Source organism: Saccopteryx leptura, chromosome 1 (assembly GCF_036850995.1).
Source record: "Saccopteryx leptura isolate mSacLep1 chromosome 1, mSacLep1_pri_phased_curated, whole genome shotgun sequence".
Lineage (NCBI taxonomy): Eukaryota > Metazoa > Chordata > Mammalia > Chiroptera > Emballonuridae > Saccopteryx > Saccopteryx leptura.
In genome coordinates, this window is record NC_089503.1 from 272002841 (window position 1) to 272021588 (window position 18748).

Here is an 18748-nt window from a genome sequence, read left to right on the forward strand (position 1 = left end):
CATCTTTTCCAGAAGTATGTGGGCCCAGATACGTCAGCCTTCAGGTATGCAGTGAGGTCTGCGGTGAGAGGCGCCACTGCACACATGCAAGCGTTCTCTCTCTCTCTCTCTTTCCTCTCTCTCTCTCTCCTCTCTCTCTCTCTCTCTTCCCCATTTCTTGTTGAATCGCCCCTTCCTCTGGAAGCCTTACCACCCCTAGCCAGCCAGCCCAGACTTGCCTCCCTCCCTGGAGCCGGGCCCTGCTGGGCTGGGGGCCTGTGAACAGCCCCCTCAGCAAGGCAGATCCTGGCCTGGGAGGAGTGGTGCTGGGGGAGGGGCCGGAGCAGCACATCATCTAACAGGTTGGTCAGGCTGGGAGGCGTCCCGCCCTCCTGCAGCTAATGAGCATTGTACAACAGGTGTTTGCTGCTCAGTCCCCAGCCTGCCCTGCCCGAGACTAGAGCCAGCCGCCAACGCCACCCCACAGAGTCTTCCTTGCTCATCTCCGTCCCCTCCACTCTGGGCCCGGGGGGCCGTGATGGCCTGCCGCTCCTGCGTGGTCCTGGGCTGCAGCAGCCTTAGCAGCTGTGAGGTGACTCCAGCAGGTGGCCCCGGGCCTAGGGCCTCAGAATGGGGCAGCTGTGGAGTCTCCGAGACAGGCTTCAGCTCCCGAAGCCTTACAGACTGCTGGCCGGTTGGCATCATCCCCAAGGTGACTGTGAACCCCAGCCTGCTGGTGCCGCTGGACTTCAAGGTGGACCCAGCCATCCAGGAGCAGAAGATCCAGGAAAAGGAAGAGATGAAGGTCCTCAATGATAAATTTGCCTCCCTGATTGGCAAGGTAAGCAAAAGTGGGAAGCAGGTCCAGAAGACTAGGGACTGGCGGGTGACCGAGTTCTGTGTTTCTGGAGCATCTTGCCCCACCCCTAACCCCAGCCAATGGCGATCCAGCATTGCTAACTCTCTCTGAGCGAGCAGAGAGATGTGGAGGGAAGTCCCTCAGCCATCCTGTCAGGGAGAGAGAAAAGACCCCCAGGATGGCCTCTGAGGAATGTCTGGATAATGATGTGCTGTGTGGCCTGGGGTTCCCTCCCCTCGAGGCATGGACGAGGGAGGAGCTCTGAGTATGGCCAAGAAGAAGCCTCCTCGTAGGAATGGCTGATGAAAGCAAGGTCAGCAGTCCTACTGCAAAGCAGATGGACAGTGGCGATGACCTCCCAGGCATCCACCCTCCTGTCTAGACCTCCTGGCCCTGTTTAGCTTCCCGGAGTCAGGAGCACTGGCAGTGCCAGGGAGGCATGTGGGCTTCCGGAAGGAAGGAGGCTGCGGAGTGGGGTGCAGCTACAGAGTCAAGAGACAGGAATGCAGGGATGGATGCTGGGAGTCAGACAGGCAGCCAGCTGGGCACCCACCCTAGAAGAGGGAGTGAGTCCCAGAATCCTACCTTGCCAGACCCCAGTGCCATGGCAAGCATGCTGGTCTGGGCACCCTTGTCTGCCTGTGCCCCACCACAAGGGCTTCAAGAGCTTTGAGGAAGTCCTGTCTACTTCCTAAACCTTTCCTCACTCACCTTCTTCAGGAAACCTCTCTTGACCAGCCCTCAGCTCTGCCCAAGAATAGTCAGTTACAATAGTAAGAGCTGCTGTTAATTGCTTAATATGTTCAGGCACTGTGCTGGGCACTTTCATATTTATCTCTCTTTCCTTCAACAACCTTAGAAAAGAAGTCATTTATGCCCATTTTACCAGTGAGGGATACTCAAGCCCTTGCCCCCTCCCCACAGTAGGCCAGAGCCCCACCCCTCTGCCCTGACTCAGTCCTTGTCTGCACTTGGCTCTGCCTGTTGCCAGTGTCCCAGGAGCGGGCAGTCCCAGAGAAGGGCAGGGGGAAGAAAGCAACACATTGTGAGCTTTGGCTTGTGCTTGACTCTCTGTGGGAACTTTGCAGATGTGTGTCATAGCCCACACAGCAACACTCCCAGGGGCTAATTCCCCTACCTTGCAGGAGGAGACTACCCATTCAGAGACTTAGTGCCTTGCCCAAGGTGACACAACCAGCAAGTCTGTAGGCTTGATTTGAATACAGGCCTGTGAGACACAAAGCCAGCAGTCACTGAGATGGGAACCATTTCTTCTCCCCATTCATGTGCCCAGAGCAGAATTCCCACACCCACACCTGGAGTGCCTGCGTGGGGGCCCGTGGAGCACCACTGCCCCCCGTCCTGGCTGGCTGCAGAGCCCTGCACTGCTGGGCTGCTGGCCCTCAGATAATAATAGCCCGCTGTCCTGTGGAGGCAGGCCCCTGCAGAGCCATCTCCTCTCAAAACCCAGGCTAATCCCTTAAAAAGAATGTTTCATGAGCTATGTAATTTGGCTCAGATGGACGACTTTTTCTTGAATGCCAGGGCTGATATCACCCTGTGCCCCTGCCATGGGGACAGGAGAGTGAGTAGGCACAGCGGGGGGGGCCTGAGGGGCTAGGGCCTTGTGCCCAGGGACCAGGGGGATGCTCTCTAAGGTCTTTAGCAGAACCAGAGACTCTCAACCCTCAACTTGGGCCTTAAGACGGTGCCCTTCAGGGTGGACACATAGGGCCTTGGATGCCAACACTTTGGAGGCCCTGATTGCTGGGGCTCTGCCCGAGGAGTCTCAGCTAACTCACCAACTCCGTGGAGAAGATCTGTTAGCTCCAGGGCCCCAGTGGAAGCAGGTAGCAGTGAAGAGTGTGCAATCTGAAGCTGAATTGCTGAGTTTGAATCCTAGCTCTACCTCTGACCAGCTATGTAATGTCAGGCAAATTATTATTTAACCTCTCTGTGCCTCAGGACACATCCGTGTAATGGGCTTGTCGTAATCAAATGGAATAATTTTTGAAAATTATTTATAAAGCACTCACCAGATGTGTTCTGTCTGTTAAATTAAAGACATCATAAATGGACTCAGCCCGAGGTGCTCTTGAACTCATTTAGCCCCCTCTAGGAGGGATCCTGAGAAGAGGGAGGGAGAGGCCCTGCTGGAGGGAGGGGTGAAGGAACTTCATGGGTGGGGGCGTAGCACAAGGCCTGAAGGAGACTCACGGGCGGCCCAGGAGTGAGATGCCATAGCGAGTGCAGGAGCGGGGACTCTAGTCAAAGAGAAGGGACAGGCAAGGGCCCTCCAGATCTGCATCCTCTCTGTCCCTCTGGGCGCGGGAGAAACCAGAGTGCCAAGGAGGAGGGCGTATGTTGTTGGGGAAGACCATCGGGAGCTGGCCGGAGGCGCTGGGGCAGTGTTGGTTCTTCCACTCGCAGGCTGTTTCCTGGGGCAAGCTACTTACCTTCTCTGTAGTTCATTCACCCTCCTGCCCTGAGGATGGCCCTGAGCTCAAGCCAGTGGGAAGGCTGGTAAGCAGCAGCCATGAGAGGAGGGGAGATGAGCAGCAGCAGCAGCAGCAGGAGAGGAGGCTGAGGGGGCATGGAGAGGGCAAGGTCAACATCTAGCAGGCTTCTGGCTGGGTCCTCTCACCTTCACAAGCAGATAGTAGAAGGATGGAGATGGGACAAGGGGAAGGACTGCCAGCAGTCAGCCTAACTTGGGCTATCGACAAGGAAGCCAGGAGGGGTGCTGAAATGCCTGGAGACAGAAGGCTGGGCACAGTGTCTTCCCCTAGACCCACACATCCTCTGGAAGTCACTGGAGCCATCCCCCTGCCTGCACGCAGGAAAGCACAATCAGCCCTTCCTGACAAAGAAAGGCATTGCCCTGAGGCTCCCTGGGCAATGCCCACATCTGGCTAAAGGCAGGGGGGTTGACAACCCCTCACCTGAGGAATAGGACCTGCATGTCCCAGGAACAACACCCTGTCGGCTCACCTGCCTGGAGCGTGGGTCTATGGGCTAGGGACCTGCGCTGCTCAGTTCCCTACAAAAAACACCTCTCTCCTGGGCCACCCAGTTCCATGAAGTTGAGTCACATTGAGTTCAGTGCTTCTGGGCCTCAGTTTCCTCATCTGTACAATAGAAGGCAGGAAGACCAGGGGTTTGCTCTCTGAGGCTCCTCCTAGAAAGGCCCCTGAGTAACCTAAGAGCAGGAGGGTCAGCCACAATAGGGAGGAAGGGGAGTGAGGGAGGAGTGCTCAGCAGCCTTGGGAGGATGGTGGCAATTAACCTGGCACCTCCCTAAGCTTTTGTTCCAAGAGGGAGGAGCTTTTCTGCAGAAAAGGTCTTGGGTGGGGGTTCGGTTCCGTCTCCACCCACTGAGACAACAGGCAGCTCCCCCAAGAGTAGCAGGCAGAGGGGGCTGCCCCAGGTCCCCCACAACCAAAATGCTCTCTGGCTGGACTGGCTGGCCAAAGGCACTTCATCTCCTAGCAGGCTAGTGCTACCATATAGGGGGCTGAGGTTAGACTATAGGAAAGACTTCCTGGTATAGAGATTTTTTTGTTCCTTATGGGTGGAGGAAGGAGACTCACATCTCTCCTCTCACTCCACCCTCAGTGTAAACATGGGCTCCTGATTGTCAAAACGAAGTGTAGGTGGAGTGAGCAGATACCCCCCCAATAAACCCTCTCTCACACAAGTAAGACAGAAACCCTCTTGACTTCCACCCCTACTGAACCTGTTTGGCTGTAACTACAGCAGACTGTAGGCTTAGGTCAGCTTCAAGCAGAACTCACCAGAGCAGATGGGAGTTGAGCAGGGAAATGACAGCCCCCAAAAGGTCATCATCCAATATTCCTGCTGGTGTTGTCACTGGAAATGTCAAGGGGGACTTCCCAAGGACATCAGAGTGTCTCAGGGAAACCTGGGGTGTGGGCAGGGCAGAGAAAGAGAGAAGAGGGCCCACCCGGCACCCAAATTCAGAAGGAAAGGGAACTCAGAAGGTCCAGAGTGGGCAGCTGCCATCAGATGGGGCTGTCTGGGAAGCTTGGTCACCAAGCTGCTGTGTGACACTGCACAAGTCACTTGCCTGCCCTGGGCCCCCATCTCCTCCTTTGTAAATTGAGGGGAAGAGATCAGCTGACCCAAAGGCTCCTGGCTGTGATTCTGGTTCTTTCAAACTGTGATTCTGGGAACCGGTGCCCGCAATGGGCAAGAAGAGGCTCAGCTGCTCACCTGTGGTCAGAGGGAACATCGCTGGGCTGGTTGTCACAACGTCCTCATGATAACAGCAGCCCACACTGTCCAGAAGCCAGGCTCCAGCCACCCCTCCTGCCTCAGGGGCCTAGCCCTGTCCTGTGCACCAAGGCTTTAGGAACCCCAAGAGGGGAGCAGATGGCTCTCAGTCTGGGGGGGGTGTTAGATCAGGATAAGTGAGGAGCAGATACATTGAGGGCCTCATACTGGAGGGAATGGGGGACGCTTGTTGCAGGAGGGGAGCTGGGAACACATCTGGGAGGGACTGAGATGGAGGAAAGGGAGGCTGGGGCCTGGAGAGGACAGGCAGGGTGGGGAAGAGAGGGGGAGCCTCGGGCTGGTTCAACTGGACTGGACTGGACTGGGTGGAGGGCAGGAGAGGGCTCAGGAGGAGCTCTGACAGCCTGTTGGTGGCTGGAACGTGAGCTGAAGACCATGTGAAGTAACCTGAGCAAGAAAGCGTGAAGGAGTCAGAGTTTGAGAAAAGCAGCTGAGCCCAGAGCCCCCGAGTCTTTATCCTCAAGGCAAAGCCGGCCTTACTAGAGGCAGAAGCCAGTGAAGACGGGCAGGTGGATCCCAGGGCCCACAGTGATCCAAGCAGCAGACAGGAGGCATATGTTGCAGTTGTTAATAGATACTAAACCCAAACTAACTGTAGTCCACACCTGACTCTACCACTGACTAATTTTGTGATGTTGGGCAAATTATTCAACTTCTCTGTGCCTGTTTCCTCATCTGCAGAGTGCAGCTAATAATAGTATATTCTATTGGATTCTTGTGGGATTTCATGTGTTAAACACAATACCTGTTAGAACAGGCCTGACACCCAGAGAGAGCCATTATTTCTATTCTAAAGCACATCCCAATAGCCCTTGGAGGTGGGCAGAGCAGGTGATATCATCCCCAACTTCTAGCTGTGGAAACTGAGGCTTGGAGTGGCTGCAAGTTCACGGTTGCAGGGAGAACTAGCATTTAAGTACTAACCAGGCCCTAGCCTGCTGAGTTTCCAAAGCAAGATGAGGCCAGGCTTGACGAGGGGGTGGCAGATGGGCCTCTGACACCTCAGGTCCCCACTCAAGCCGCAGGCAGGCACAAAGAGCCTGTCACATTCACAGCCCAGTTCCCCCTTCCCTTATCTAGCTGGCCTTGCTCCTCCCCAGGAAACCTTGGCTAACTGGCTCCACCTCTCCCCAATTCCCTCCTTATCTCACCATCTTTAGTGAACAATCAGTAGTTGGAGGTGCCATCTGAATGTACTAAGTGAGGGCCCCAGATATGTGTGCAGAGCTGATGAGCAGCGGCTTCCCAGGGAGGCCCCAGTGCGGGCACGAGGGCTGCCCTGGGGCCTCCAGGCCTGACCCCGGGCCTCACCCCGGTCCTCTCGCTGAAGCCCTCCTGCTCTGCCAGGTGCAGGCCCTGGAGCAGCGCAACCAGCTTCTGGAGACCCGGTGGAGCTTCCTGCAGGGCCAGGGCTCCACTGCCTTTGACCTGGGGCACCTCTACGAGCAGTACAAGGGCCAGCTGCAAGAGGAACTGCGCAAAGTGAGCCAGGAGCGGGGACAGCTGGAGGCCAACCTGCTGCAGCTGCTGGAGAACGTGGAGGAGTTTCGAATCAGGTAGAGTGTGCCCTAGGGGGCTGTGGGCAGGAAATGCAGGTGGGGACCAACCTGTGCTCAGGAGGAAGTCCAAGGTACTCAAGCCAGAAAAAGAGGAACCTTCTTTAAGGAACAGTTCTTTACTCTAGACATACTTATTGAGGACCTACTATGTATCTGGTGGTATTCTAACTTTTAAGGGGAGGTCTGGCCTGTGGTGGCGCAGTGGATAAAACATTGACCTGGAACGCTGGAAGGGATATAGCAGTGAATCCACAGTTCCCCCACCCCCAAATGGGACTTCTACAACAAAATCAGCCTTGTGATGTCTGACAGCTAAGCCCTGTGCTGGCTGGCCCCTGGGAACCATCACAGCCCCTGTCTCCTATTCCCTCCTCTTGTGTCCATAAACACTCTTGCTCTTGCCCACACATCCCACTGGCCATGGGAAATTCTGTTCCCAGCTAGATCAACAAATGGGCTTCTGCTTTGGATATGGCTTGGGATTTCAACCTCGACTGGGTGGGAAGGGAAGGGATTCAGTGCAGGCAGAAGACAGAAGCAGTAGGTCTTGTTAGAACAAAGAAGCCATCCTCTATAGGTAGTGCACGCTGGCCTCGGCAGGATGAAGAGAGATGAGGGAAACACCACCCCAGCCTGCAGTATGCTCTCAGAGCTTTGAGGGACGAGCTAGCAGGCAGAGCAGCCCAGCAGTTAAGGTCCCAGTCTGGGGCACCCCCATCCCGCCCTCGCTTTGTGACCTCAGTCAGGTTGCTTGACACGTGAACTGCGGTTTCCTCCTGTGTGGAGCAGGAAGAATGATGTTTGATACCAACTAGGGCTGGTACCTGGAGCAGATCGAGAGTTCAGTGTGGCTGTGAATGGCCACTCTTCTACCCCTAGGAGGTTCAAGTGCTCCACACACTGTGCCATCCTTGATGTGGGCTTGCTAACTGAATTGGCCAGTCTAGAAAGGCAGACCGCACACTTAGGTGGCTCAGAGGAGAGGGAGCCCTCACTTACCAGTGGCCAGGGCTTCACAGACTAGGAGGCTGGGCAGGGCAGGGAGGCTATGCCCCTGCAACCCTTCCTCAGCTCTGTTCTCCAGCCTGGGCGAGGAAAAGACAGGGTGTGGCTAAAGCACCCTCTCCTCCAGGGTTTGCGTCCTACCCCAGGCCCTGCTGACCTGAAGTGAGCCCCGCTTGGCTTGTCCACTGTCTCTCTGCCTGACTTCCTTTGCTTAGGCCACATTCAGAGAGCATAGCCACACATGCTGGAGCCTCAGTTTCCTCATCTGTGAATTAGCCTGGAACTTTCCAGTCAACAGGCAAGCTTTGCGGCCCTAGCCTGGGCTGCTCCCCGTGGCTGGGCCCCTCCCTGGTCTGGGGGCCACCTCTACCCCAGCCCTGCCCTCGCAGGTCCTAGGGAAACACAGGGAATTTGATTGCCCATTTTGACCACAGTGAGGGAAATTGTGTTAGTGCGCTGCACCAGAATTTGTAACTCGTTTCATTAATACCTAGTAGGTCTGTGGCCCTCAAAGGAGCAGAGAATGGTAGAGCTAGTGGGAGGCCTAAGATCGTACTTTCATGGGAAAGGAAACCCAGGCCCCGAGAGGACAGGGGCTTGTCCTCAGCCACATAACTATGCATGTTGAAACCCATCCCTAACCTCTGCCATCCAGGGTGAGAGACTGCTCCCATGAGCCCAGCCAGATCACATCTCTGGAGATACTTTGTAACTGGAAGTTCTGTACAAACACACTACTTGTTGTTCTAATCTGGTTCAGCCCCCTCACTTGGCCTGCTGCCTGGTTTCCATCTGCTACCTGATTTTACTATTGAGGCTCAGGGCTTCTCTTCCTCTCTCTGGGTAGGGAACCCACTTGAGTTGGGGTAAGGCCGGAGGGCTTCTGGGTCTACAGGCCAGAGCCCAGGAAACTGCAGCCTGGCCATGCAAAACCTGGGGCCCCCAGGAGCCGGGAGACGCTAGGCCAAGCCCTGACAGGGAGGGGTGTGCCCTGCTTCTACTCGATGAGATCAGCTTCACTCCTAGAAATAAACAAGTTGGGGAGAGAAGGGGGGTATGGGTGTGACGAGCTGAAAAGGGCTAAGAACGGGTTTGGGAGCTAGTAGCTGGCAGACAATTGGGGGTGAAATGGGGGAGAGGACATCACCTAAGCCTCTAGAGCAGGGATCCCCAAACTACGGCCCGTGGGCCACATGAGGCCCCCTGAGGCCATTTATCCGGCCCCCGCCGCACTTCTGGAAGGGGCACCTCTTTCATTGGTGGTCAGTGAGAGGAGCATAGTTCCCATTGAAATACTGGTCAGTTTGTTGATTTAAATTTACTTGTTCTTTATTTTAAATATTGTATTTGTTCCCGTTTTGTTTTTTTACTTTAAAATAAGATATGTGCAGTGTGCATAGGGATTTGTTCATAGTTTTTTTTATAGTCCGGCCCTCCAACTGTCTGAGGGACAGTGAACTGGCCCCCAGTGTAAAAAGTTTGGGGATCCCTGCTCTAGAGGGCTGGAGACTTCCCAAAGCTTTGATGTAGCCAGGACCTCAAAGATCAGCCAGCTAACCCTTCTGTTTACTAAGAATGAAGCGGAAGCCCAGTGAGGGGGACAGATTGCCCAAAGCCACAGCAAGGGGCTCAGGCAGGATGCATGCCGTCGTGCAAGCGGCTCACTGCACAGGACATCTGTCCGAGGGGCCAGACGGGAGCTGCAATCTAGAGGAGGCAGTGAGTAGGGAGCTGGGCAAGCTGCACGGAAGGACAGGAAAGGCAGTAAGGAGCAAGCAGCAGTTGGCACCTCCAAAGTCCCCGACTAGACGGCTCTCCCCAGGGTCCTGCCCTTAGGTGGGCAGAATTCCACTATCCAGAAGGGAGGACCAGACAATAAGGGGCTTCTCAGATTGGGGCTCCTCAGGGGCCCCCAGGTTCCAGAGGGAAGCCTGTTCTAGTCAGCTCAGCCCTGGGGATTTGTGAGGAAGTTCAGAGAACCACCGGCACTCTCTCTCTCTCTCTCTGCAATGAGACCTCCCACAGTTTCTCTATGAAAAGGCCAGAGGCCAAGGCAGAGGCTGTGGGCCTGAGTCTGGCATTGGCGAGCACAGAGCTAGGTTGATAACAGTAGCAGTAGGTAGTGGGTGCCACGCACTATTGGAGCACTTCATGTGTTTACTGATTTCATCTCCGCAACATCACTATTATCATGACTGAGGCACACACATGACTTATCCCAGGTTACACAGCTGGTTGGCAAGGAAGTAGGACTGGAGTCCAGCTAGCCCGGCTCTGGTGCCCACGCTTAGCCAGCACACCACATGAGCTTCCAGGCCCTTCTCTGTGCCTCCATTTTCTCAACTGGGAAATGGGGCCAACAGGGCCTCCCTGGCTGGGAGCTCTGAGTGCCACAGAGAGGTAATGCTTCTTGGGCATTCTGTTTGCCCCGGCAAGTTCCAGACTGCAGAACAGTCTCCCTGGCCCACCCTCCACCTCCACCACCACGGCCAGCACCCTCAGAGCCCCTCGCAGACTCCTGGAAGCCAAGGAAGAATGTGTACTCGGCACACTGAGCTTCAGAGACTCTAGTGCCCTGTGGGCTCTCAGCCCGGGGCCTGCTCCCCTCAGCTCCTGGGGAAAGCAGGTGGAAAAGAAAGCCTGAGGGGTGGCAGGTCCAGCCAGCTGCTGTGGGTGACGGGTGACGCGGCCCTGCTGTGAGGTCAGGGGCTAGGGCAGGCGGGGATCAGGTATTCCCTGGAGAAGAGGAAGAAAACAGGAAGGCACAGAGTCCCCGCACCCGCTGGAGCAGGCAGGGCTGGGGGGTCTGTGGCTGACAGGGACCCACCCTGGGGAGCCAAGACATGGCTTGACTAGAGGAAGAGAGGAAGGTCAGAGATCCAGGCATCCCATCTGCCCGCCCAAGAGCGTCCCTGTTCCCAGCACAAGGTGGACTTGAGCAAGAAGGAAGCACATCTGAGAAGAGAGAGACCCACCTTAGTTGAGTACTGACTGTACACGTCTGTCACTATATCAGGAGTGGACTTTGTCAGCCCCATGCGCACATACACTCACACATGCGCACACAGGCACTCCCCTGGTAGACCAGGGATTTGAGAGAGGAGGAGTGGACTTGCCTACCCAAAACCACACTTGGGGTCCTCTGACTGTCAAATCCACATTCTCCCCATCCTCCTCTAGAGGAAACATGATGAAAGGGTACCCTACCATCTAATACAGGGGAGAAGGGCCGGCTGCAGGGTAGAGGCGGGAAAGGGCAAAAGGTGAGCAGGAGGCTCAGACTTGACCAAAGGCACAGCTTGTTTGAAACTGAGACACCTAGCAGAGGAAACAGGACAAAGGTGAGGGAAAGGGTGAAAAGGCAACACAGTCAGGAGACGCTTACCGGAGGAGGTAAACGTGGAGCTTAGCCAGCAAGGGGACAGACACCACTAGGAGAGGACTGGCTGATAGTCAGGAAGGAGAACGGGTGAGCCTGCTTCCCCAGAGCCAACACTGGGGTGTCACGGGGGAGCCAACACTGGGGTGTCACTGGGGAGCCAACACTGGGGTGTCCCTGGGGAGCCAACACTAGGGTGTCACTGGGGAGCCAACACTAGGGTGTCCCTGGGGAGCCAACACTAGGGTGTCACGGGGGAGCCAACACTAGGGTGTCACCTGGGAGCCAACACTAGGGTGTCACGGGGAAGCCAACACTAGGGTGTCCCTGGGGAGCCAACACTAGGGTGTCACGGGGAAGCCAACACTAGGGTGTCACTGGGGAGCCAACACTGGGGTGTCACGGGGGAGCCAACACTAGGGTGTCACTGGGAAGAATGTGTCATAGAAGAAGAGGGGCTCCATCACCTGAAAGAAGGATCACTTTTTTCTAATTGTCGCAAGGCACCAAATGGGAGAGCAGAAGCCCTAAGCAGCCAACCAAGAAGGGTTAACCAAACCCCAAGCTCCCACTACATCCTGCTAAGCAGGCTCTCTCTCTGTTTCTTTCTCTCTTTCTCTCTCTCTCTCCTACCTTCTCACCTCCCAGGTATGAAGACGAGATCTCCAAACGCACAGACATGGAGTTTACCTTCGTCCAGCTGAAGAAGGTAGCCACCCCAGGGCCTCCTTCTTCATAGGCCCTCTGCCTGCTTCCCCTCAGGATCCCCAAGCAAAGCCCTCAGACGCTTCAGTCCCAGGACCACAGAGAGATACCTGCCCCACCCTGCTCTTCCTCCCAGGCCCTGAGCCTGGTCTTCTCTGGGAATCACCCCTACCTCACCCAGGAAGTCCCACCCCACTCCTGCCCTGGGGCCCCCTCCACTCCCTCTCCCATCACTCACCACTGCTCCCGCCCCCAGGATCTGGACGCAGAGTGTCTCCGACGGACAGAACTGGAGACCAAATTGAAAAGCCTGCAGAGCTTCATGGAGCTGACAAAAACCATCTACGAGCAGGTAAGAGGGCAGGCCCAGTGTCCTGCCCAGCCAGGAACTGACTGGTCCATGGCTAAGAGGTACAGGGGGGCGTGGAACCTTCCCAGTCACTCAGTGTTTCCAGTGACAGTTGTAATGGTTTTCTGAACCCTTTCTCACACTGCTGTCCATAATCCAACATGTTCCCTCATCACTTACATCATGGAGCACGGGCAGGCAGGTTCCCAGAAGGCCTCTCTCTCAGGGAGAACCTGTGCCTTCATCCTGCTGAAATGCCAAGGGCACACGGGGACCAGGTGCATCTGGACAAGGGTCAGGAGATGGCCTCAGAGCAGGGAACCAGGGGGCTTTGAACAGCCATTCTTATTGAACTGATCTCTCTCTACTCCTGCAGCCTAAATTGCAGGCACCCACAGTCCAGCTCTAATGGTTATGCACTTCACCCCTTCCTGTCTTGGGCCAAGGCAGAGAAGACCTATAGTCAGATTCTCAGGGTCCCAGATAATACTAGCTTCTGCCAAACAAAAATGACCCAGTAAATGCAAACAGAGGAGCCTCCAGATACATTCTTCTTTGCCCCTAGCTCTCAGCTGAGCCTGTGGGGACAATGGCCCAACAAGGCCTCATGCACTGCCCATGCAGTCAGCTGGTGGGCCCTGCTGGACACTGCCCTCCACACCACTCTGCCTCCTGGGCATCCTTTGGGATACATGTTATCCTCTCCACACCTCCTGTTTCAGAGGTGAGGAAATATAGGGGTGATCCTTCTATTCAGCTATGAGCAGGCAACAACATTGTTGGAGATGACAGAACTTGGCAGCCTATGTACTGCAGATTGCTGATGCCAACCTAGGGCAATGCAGCCAAGGTCAGAGCAGGGATCAAAGTCACCACTGCAATCAGAAAGGTCTGCTAAAATGGCCCTAGGGAGGCCCTGGCCTATTGCTCAGTGGATAGAGCACTGGCCCAGCATATGGATGTCCCATGTTCGATTCCCAGTCAGGGCACACAGGAGAAGCAACCATATGCTTCTCCCCTCCTCCCTCTCCCCCTTCTCTCCCTCTTCCCCTCCTGCAGCCAGTGATTTGATTAGTTTAAGTGTGGCTGCAGAAGTTGAGGATAGCTCCATTGGGGTGCATCAGCCTCAGGCACTAAAAATAGTTCAGTACTCAAGCATCGGCCCATGATAGGGTTGCTGTGTGGATCCTGGTCAAAGCACATGCAGGAGTCTCTCTCACTATCTCCCTCTCACCTAAAAAATAAATAAATAAATAATAAAATAAATAAATAAAATAACCCTAGGGGCTGCTGACCACAGCTTCATGGCCTCATCCTACAGAGAGGAAGATTGGGCATCATGGCTGCACATGGTCAGCAGGCTCAGCCCCCAGTGGAGTATCCACGAGTCTCAGGCCTATCTGTGGCCATGGGAGGTAGCAGAGTAGAGAGAACATCACAGCCCTTGGGAACAGCAGGGAGGTAGCCCTCCCAGGCAGACCATCCACATCAGCCACCCTGAAGAGCTTCCTATCCCTGGCAGAGCCTTCCACAGCGAGACCAAGCCCTTTATGGATGACTAGGAACACCACTGATTGGCTTGAAAAGTGAGTTAGGGCTTCCTCTGCCCAAATTCACTGTGCATACAACCCAGAAAGACATTGGCAGGACCAATGTTTTTGAATCTTCCCTCCATTCCGCTCACCCCAGAGCCCAAACTCAAAGCCAAGACAGAAGTCCTACAAGTATGAAGAGAGAACTAGAGGGAGGCCAGGAATAGCCAGCCATACTCTGGGCGTTACCTCAGTCACAGCCACAGAATTTCCGGGCCCCTGCTCCATTTAGACTTTGCAGCCCTTGGACCCCAATCCTGACTCCACTTTTTTTTTTTACCACTTCTGTTATTTCTTCACTCTGTGCCTCAATTTCCTCATCTTTAAAATGGAGAAAGTAATAGTACTATCTCATAGGGCTGTAATTCATTTAACCATTTAACATATGTTTACTATATGTCTGCTAGACACTGATATCACAGCAAGTGAGCAAGACGGCCAAAGCCCTTCTCTCAGGGGGCACAGCTTAACTTAGAGGGACACGTGATAAGGAACTAAACAAACATCTGAACAAGATCATTTTGGAGAGTGGAAAGTGCTGGGATGCAAAGAAACCCGATGATGCAATCATGCTAGAGAGAGGGGAAAGCTTTAGACCCTGAGGTCAGGGGCACCTCAGAGAAGGTACAAGAGAGAGAAGGCCCAATACGGGAAGATCCAGTCAGTGGAGATTTGAGGAGGCTTTGGGCAGAAGGAAGAACTGTGCAAAGCACCTAAAGCAGAAGTGAGTCTGGCGACACAAGGGAAAGGAAGCAGCAGCTGTGGCTAGGGCAGAGCAGGCAGGGCCTTGGACCCTGAGGTGGGCTTCGGACCTTCTCTGAGTATGCTGAGCAGCCCCTGGTGGGAACTGGAGAGGGGTGCTGCAGAGGGGGTGATGGGTATGGCTTGTGCTGGTATACGATTGCTATGGAGAAGGGACTGCAGTGAATGTCGTCGGTGTTCGGGGCATTGGAGCAGTTACTGTTACTTCGGGAGGCAGCACGGTGCAAGTTGGGGTTAGGACGTGAGGTTTGCATTTCTCTCCAGGCACCACCACAGGCTGAGAGGGCAATACTGACACTCTGCTGAAAAGGTTCCCCACGCCAGTGAGTCTCTAAGCTGGCACTAATAGAAATATAATATGAACCACATATATCATGTATGTTAGGTAATTCTATACATAATTATGTAATTTAATAGTGTATAATTTTAAGTTTTCTATTAGCCAAACTTTTTTTAACGACAAAAACAGGAAAAAAATCAATTTTAATAATATATTTTATATTTAGCCCAATATACCCAAAATATGATTATTCAACATGTGATCAATACAAAAAAATTAATGCTTTTTTCTTATACTCTTTGAAATCTTATGTGCATTTTACACTTATAGCTCATCTCAATTCTGACTAGCCACATTTCAAGGGCTCAGGAGTACATATAGCTAGTGGCTACCACATCAGGCAGAGCAGGTCTAAGCAAAGGAAGGTGCCAGCCATGGCCACCTCAGGTAGAAGGACACAGTAGACCTGAGTAGCCCGAGAAGGGCTGGACAGTCTGCTTTCAAATTTGGAGCAGACACCAGATCAGCAAAGCATGGACTATTCATATGTAGGCCTACCTCTGTGTCCCAGGAAACAGCCCTCCCCTCTCCCCAAAACACACACATACACACGCACACACGCACACCCGCAGAGATAAGGCCGGAAACCTTTTCCAAGGAGCCAATTGCCATGGGCTGCTTGAGGCCTCATCTGTACACTGCAGCGTCCTGGGACAAAGGCTGGTGAGAGAACCTTGGCTGTCAGAGCCTCACATTCCCCCTCAGCTTCCAAGGTGCATTCCAGCTCCTGAGTGCATTTGGGGCCAGGCTGCAACCAGCAGAATGCTGCCTGCCCCACCCATAAACTCTGGTTCTAGGGAGATTAGCTAGGAGATCTGAGAACAACCCCCTGCAGCCAAGCACACCTCCTGGGATGCAGATTGGGCAGAGAACCTGCCGTGTCTAAACTGCATTGGAGCCTGCCCTCTGGTGCCTTGAGGAGTCTGCCCAGGAATAGCTGCTCTGCCCCTGGACACTTACTTCCCCCGGCTCCATCACCTTAACAAGTTACAAAAGTATCCCTAGTTCCTGTTTATTGGGGGCCTACTAGATCCCTGGCACTGTGCTAAGTGATTTCCTGACATAATCTCATTTAAGCCTCACAACTCTGTGAACTAGTGATAATGATTAAGAGAGCATCGTCAATATACAGCAGCTTGGATTTCAATCCTGGATCAGTAATTACATAAACTGGAGCAGGTTCCTTTATCTCTTTGCCTCAATTTGCCCATCTGTAAAAACAGGGAGAATAACAGCACTTAGCTCACTGGCCCACTGTGAGGATTTATTTTGTTACTATATCCCAAAGCCCTTCGAACAGTATCTGGCACACAGTAAGTATTTATAAACATTAGCTATTTTCAATTCTATAATTATACCCATTTTACAGATGAAGAAAAAAAACAAGGCTCAGAGAGGTTTAAAAACTAGGCCGGGATTACCCAGTTTATAAGAGGTGGCGTATTCAGAGCCTGGTGCCATTGTGCACCACATTTTACCAAGCAGCACCAAGTGACCCCTCAGAGTCACCATCTACCCTGAGCTGGGGGCCACAAAGAGGGTGGTCACAAAAGTGGCAGCCTCTTCAGCCACACGGCTGACCACCCTCCTCAGGCTCTGTCTCCCCAGAGAAGCTCTAAAGTGCACTAAGGCTTAATTGCTGCCAACCTGGAGGTATCTATCCTCCTAGGAGCTCATCCTATGGTGGCACTTCCACACCACACAAGGCACCATTGTTATACCCCTGGGGCTGGCATGTCTGAACAGGTCCCCAGATGTTCTAACCCAGGGGTCTCAAACTCAACTCAGCATGTGGGCCGCAGAGCAAGATCACAGCCGTTCGGCGGGCCGCACTAGGTCTACAAAAGGCAACTGTTACGCAACACTTTTCTCACTGCAGTTGAAAACAAAAAAAAACTCAGTACAACAAGCACAATCGTACATGCAGTTTACTCAGTGTCACAAAACGACCAGAAACTGTAGTTCGCATCACAACTGCTGTTAACTAAGCTAATATCTAGCTAGGATGCTAGAGAAATGAAAAATACAAGTAGGCCCCTAGGCTTACTTAATTTTATCCAAAATATTTTGAACTTCGTGGATTAGTCTGCGGCCCGCGGGCCATGAGTTTGAGACCCCTGTTCTAACCCTTCCATTTCCTGCTGCTGTTTACCAAGCTCCTGCCTCTGTCTAGAAAGGATCTGAGGCTGCTTCTCAGCTGTGCTTTGCCCGTTGTCTCACCTTGTAGAAGGGAAGCCCTTCTACAGTGTATTCTGACCATGCCCTGACCTTTCCCTGAACCGTAACAAATGCCCACCTCAGCCTGGGCTAGAAGTACCAACAGAGGGCTTTATCTAGAGCTCCACGTGCCCACTGACCCCACAACATGTTTACCATGTTATGGAAGGAAGTCCCAAAGCTGCATCTCTGAAGCTGTCCACAGCCAAGCAGCCCTGGCCGGGATGTCGGTTCCGCGTGGAAAATGTCAGTCTCCAATGGTAACCAGGGGCAGCAGAAGTGGGATGTGAGTCTGTGGGCACCATTAGCCTTATTCTCGCACAGGCTGGGCCCTCCCTCGCTTTTGCCCAGCATTCTCTGTTCATTTGAAGATCAACGAAAGCCCCTTGTCAGGAGATCCCCCCAAGGGGCAGCTGGCCACTAGGCTCAGGGTCCTGCCAGCTGCAGAACCGAAACAGGATGCTTCTTCAGGGGCTGCAGAATGCCGACCGCTGCCCCTGCTTCCTTCTCCGGGAGTCGATCTTTGTCACCACAGATGCTAGTGAGTGGGGTTGGATAGTAGGCCTTCTTCAGCTGGCTTCCGCAGCCATCCGTGTGGCTCTAGCTGACCCATGCAGGCCCTGCAGTCGACAGCCACAGGGGCACACACTGCAGGTCAGGAGTACCCGCCTCATCAAGAATAGACTCCAGAGGCTCAACCACAACCTCTTTGCACATAAACACAACTGCAGGGTCAGGAGGGGGCCCAAAGTCAGGGAACAGGGTCAGAATGCAATCATGAGCCAAAAACCAAACCTGGATCCAAGCAGGTCTCCAGATCCAAATGCCAGATTTCAGAAGTGCAGGGGGCAGAGGAGCACAGAAACACCAGCGCACAGTGCAGGCAGTGAAGTCCAAACTACGGGGAATGCCACCAGGCAAGCAACCCGGTGTTTTCAATTAAAAAAATAGCAAGGAAATCAAAACAGAGGGAGAGATGGTGGGGGTATCCAGCTACACAATAAGAGACTCAAAGGCATGTGGACCCGTTGCAGTGTATGACTTGGTTTGGATCCTGATTCAAACAAGTAAAAAATACACCTCTATCAGAAAAATGAGATCACTGAGCAAAATTGGATGACTATGGTAGGGGTCAAGGGTAGACCGCTAATGCCAGTAGAAGTAACTGTATGTCTGCACTCCACGTCCTCCCTCCTCTAGGACAGCTTCACCCTCACCTCCCAGGGTGCCTGGCCCCCTCCCTGCTTTTAGGAGGCCTTGGCCACCTGACTCACTCTGTCCAATGCTAGCCTCCTCCTTCCCACTGCCCCCCACCACACACTAGCAGCTCTTTAGCACCTCCAGGGACAGCAGCCCAGGGCTAAAGAAATGACACCTTGCAGCCTCTTTGAAGACCCAGGTCCCCACCTGCCTGTCTATATACCCTTGAGCATTCATACCAGAAGTTGTCAAGTGTAATAGAAAGAGCTAGTCTGGGGCTAAAAAGATATACAGCAGCTTCAACTCTGGTCTCCCCCCCTCTAAGGGAGCTTAGCAAGAGCAGCAAAGGGCTCTGTGCTCACTGCTGCTTCCATAATCTCTTTGTGCCACAAAGAGATTGTCAGTGATTGGGGCTACCACTCATGCAAGCCTGGAAAGCACTTAGCTTCCCCAGAGTCCAAGCTGGGAGGCACGGCAGGGAAGCATTC

The 18748-nt window shown here is 53.7% G+C and overlaps 1 protein-coding gene across 1 annotated transcript in view; it reads left to right on the forward strand.

Annotated features, from left to right (window-relative positions):
- Positions 1–375: 375 nt before the first annotated feature.
- Positions 376–18748, forward strand: part of KRT80 (keratin 80) — a 22394-nt gene continuing 4021 nt past the window's right edge. Inside the window, exons 1-4 of the mRNA XM_066353657.1 lie at positions 376–820; positions 6500–6708; positions 11744–11804; positions 12057–12152. Coding sequence (XP_066209754.1) covers positions 518–820; positions 6500–6708; positions 11744–11804; positions 12057–12152 — 669 coding nt within the window. The 5' untranslated portion in view covers positions 376–517. The remainder of the gene's footprint in view (positions 821–6499; positions 6709–11743; positions 11805–12056; positions 12153–18748) is intronic.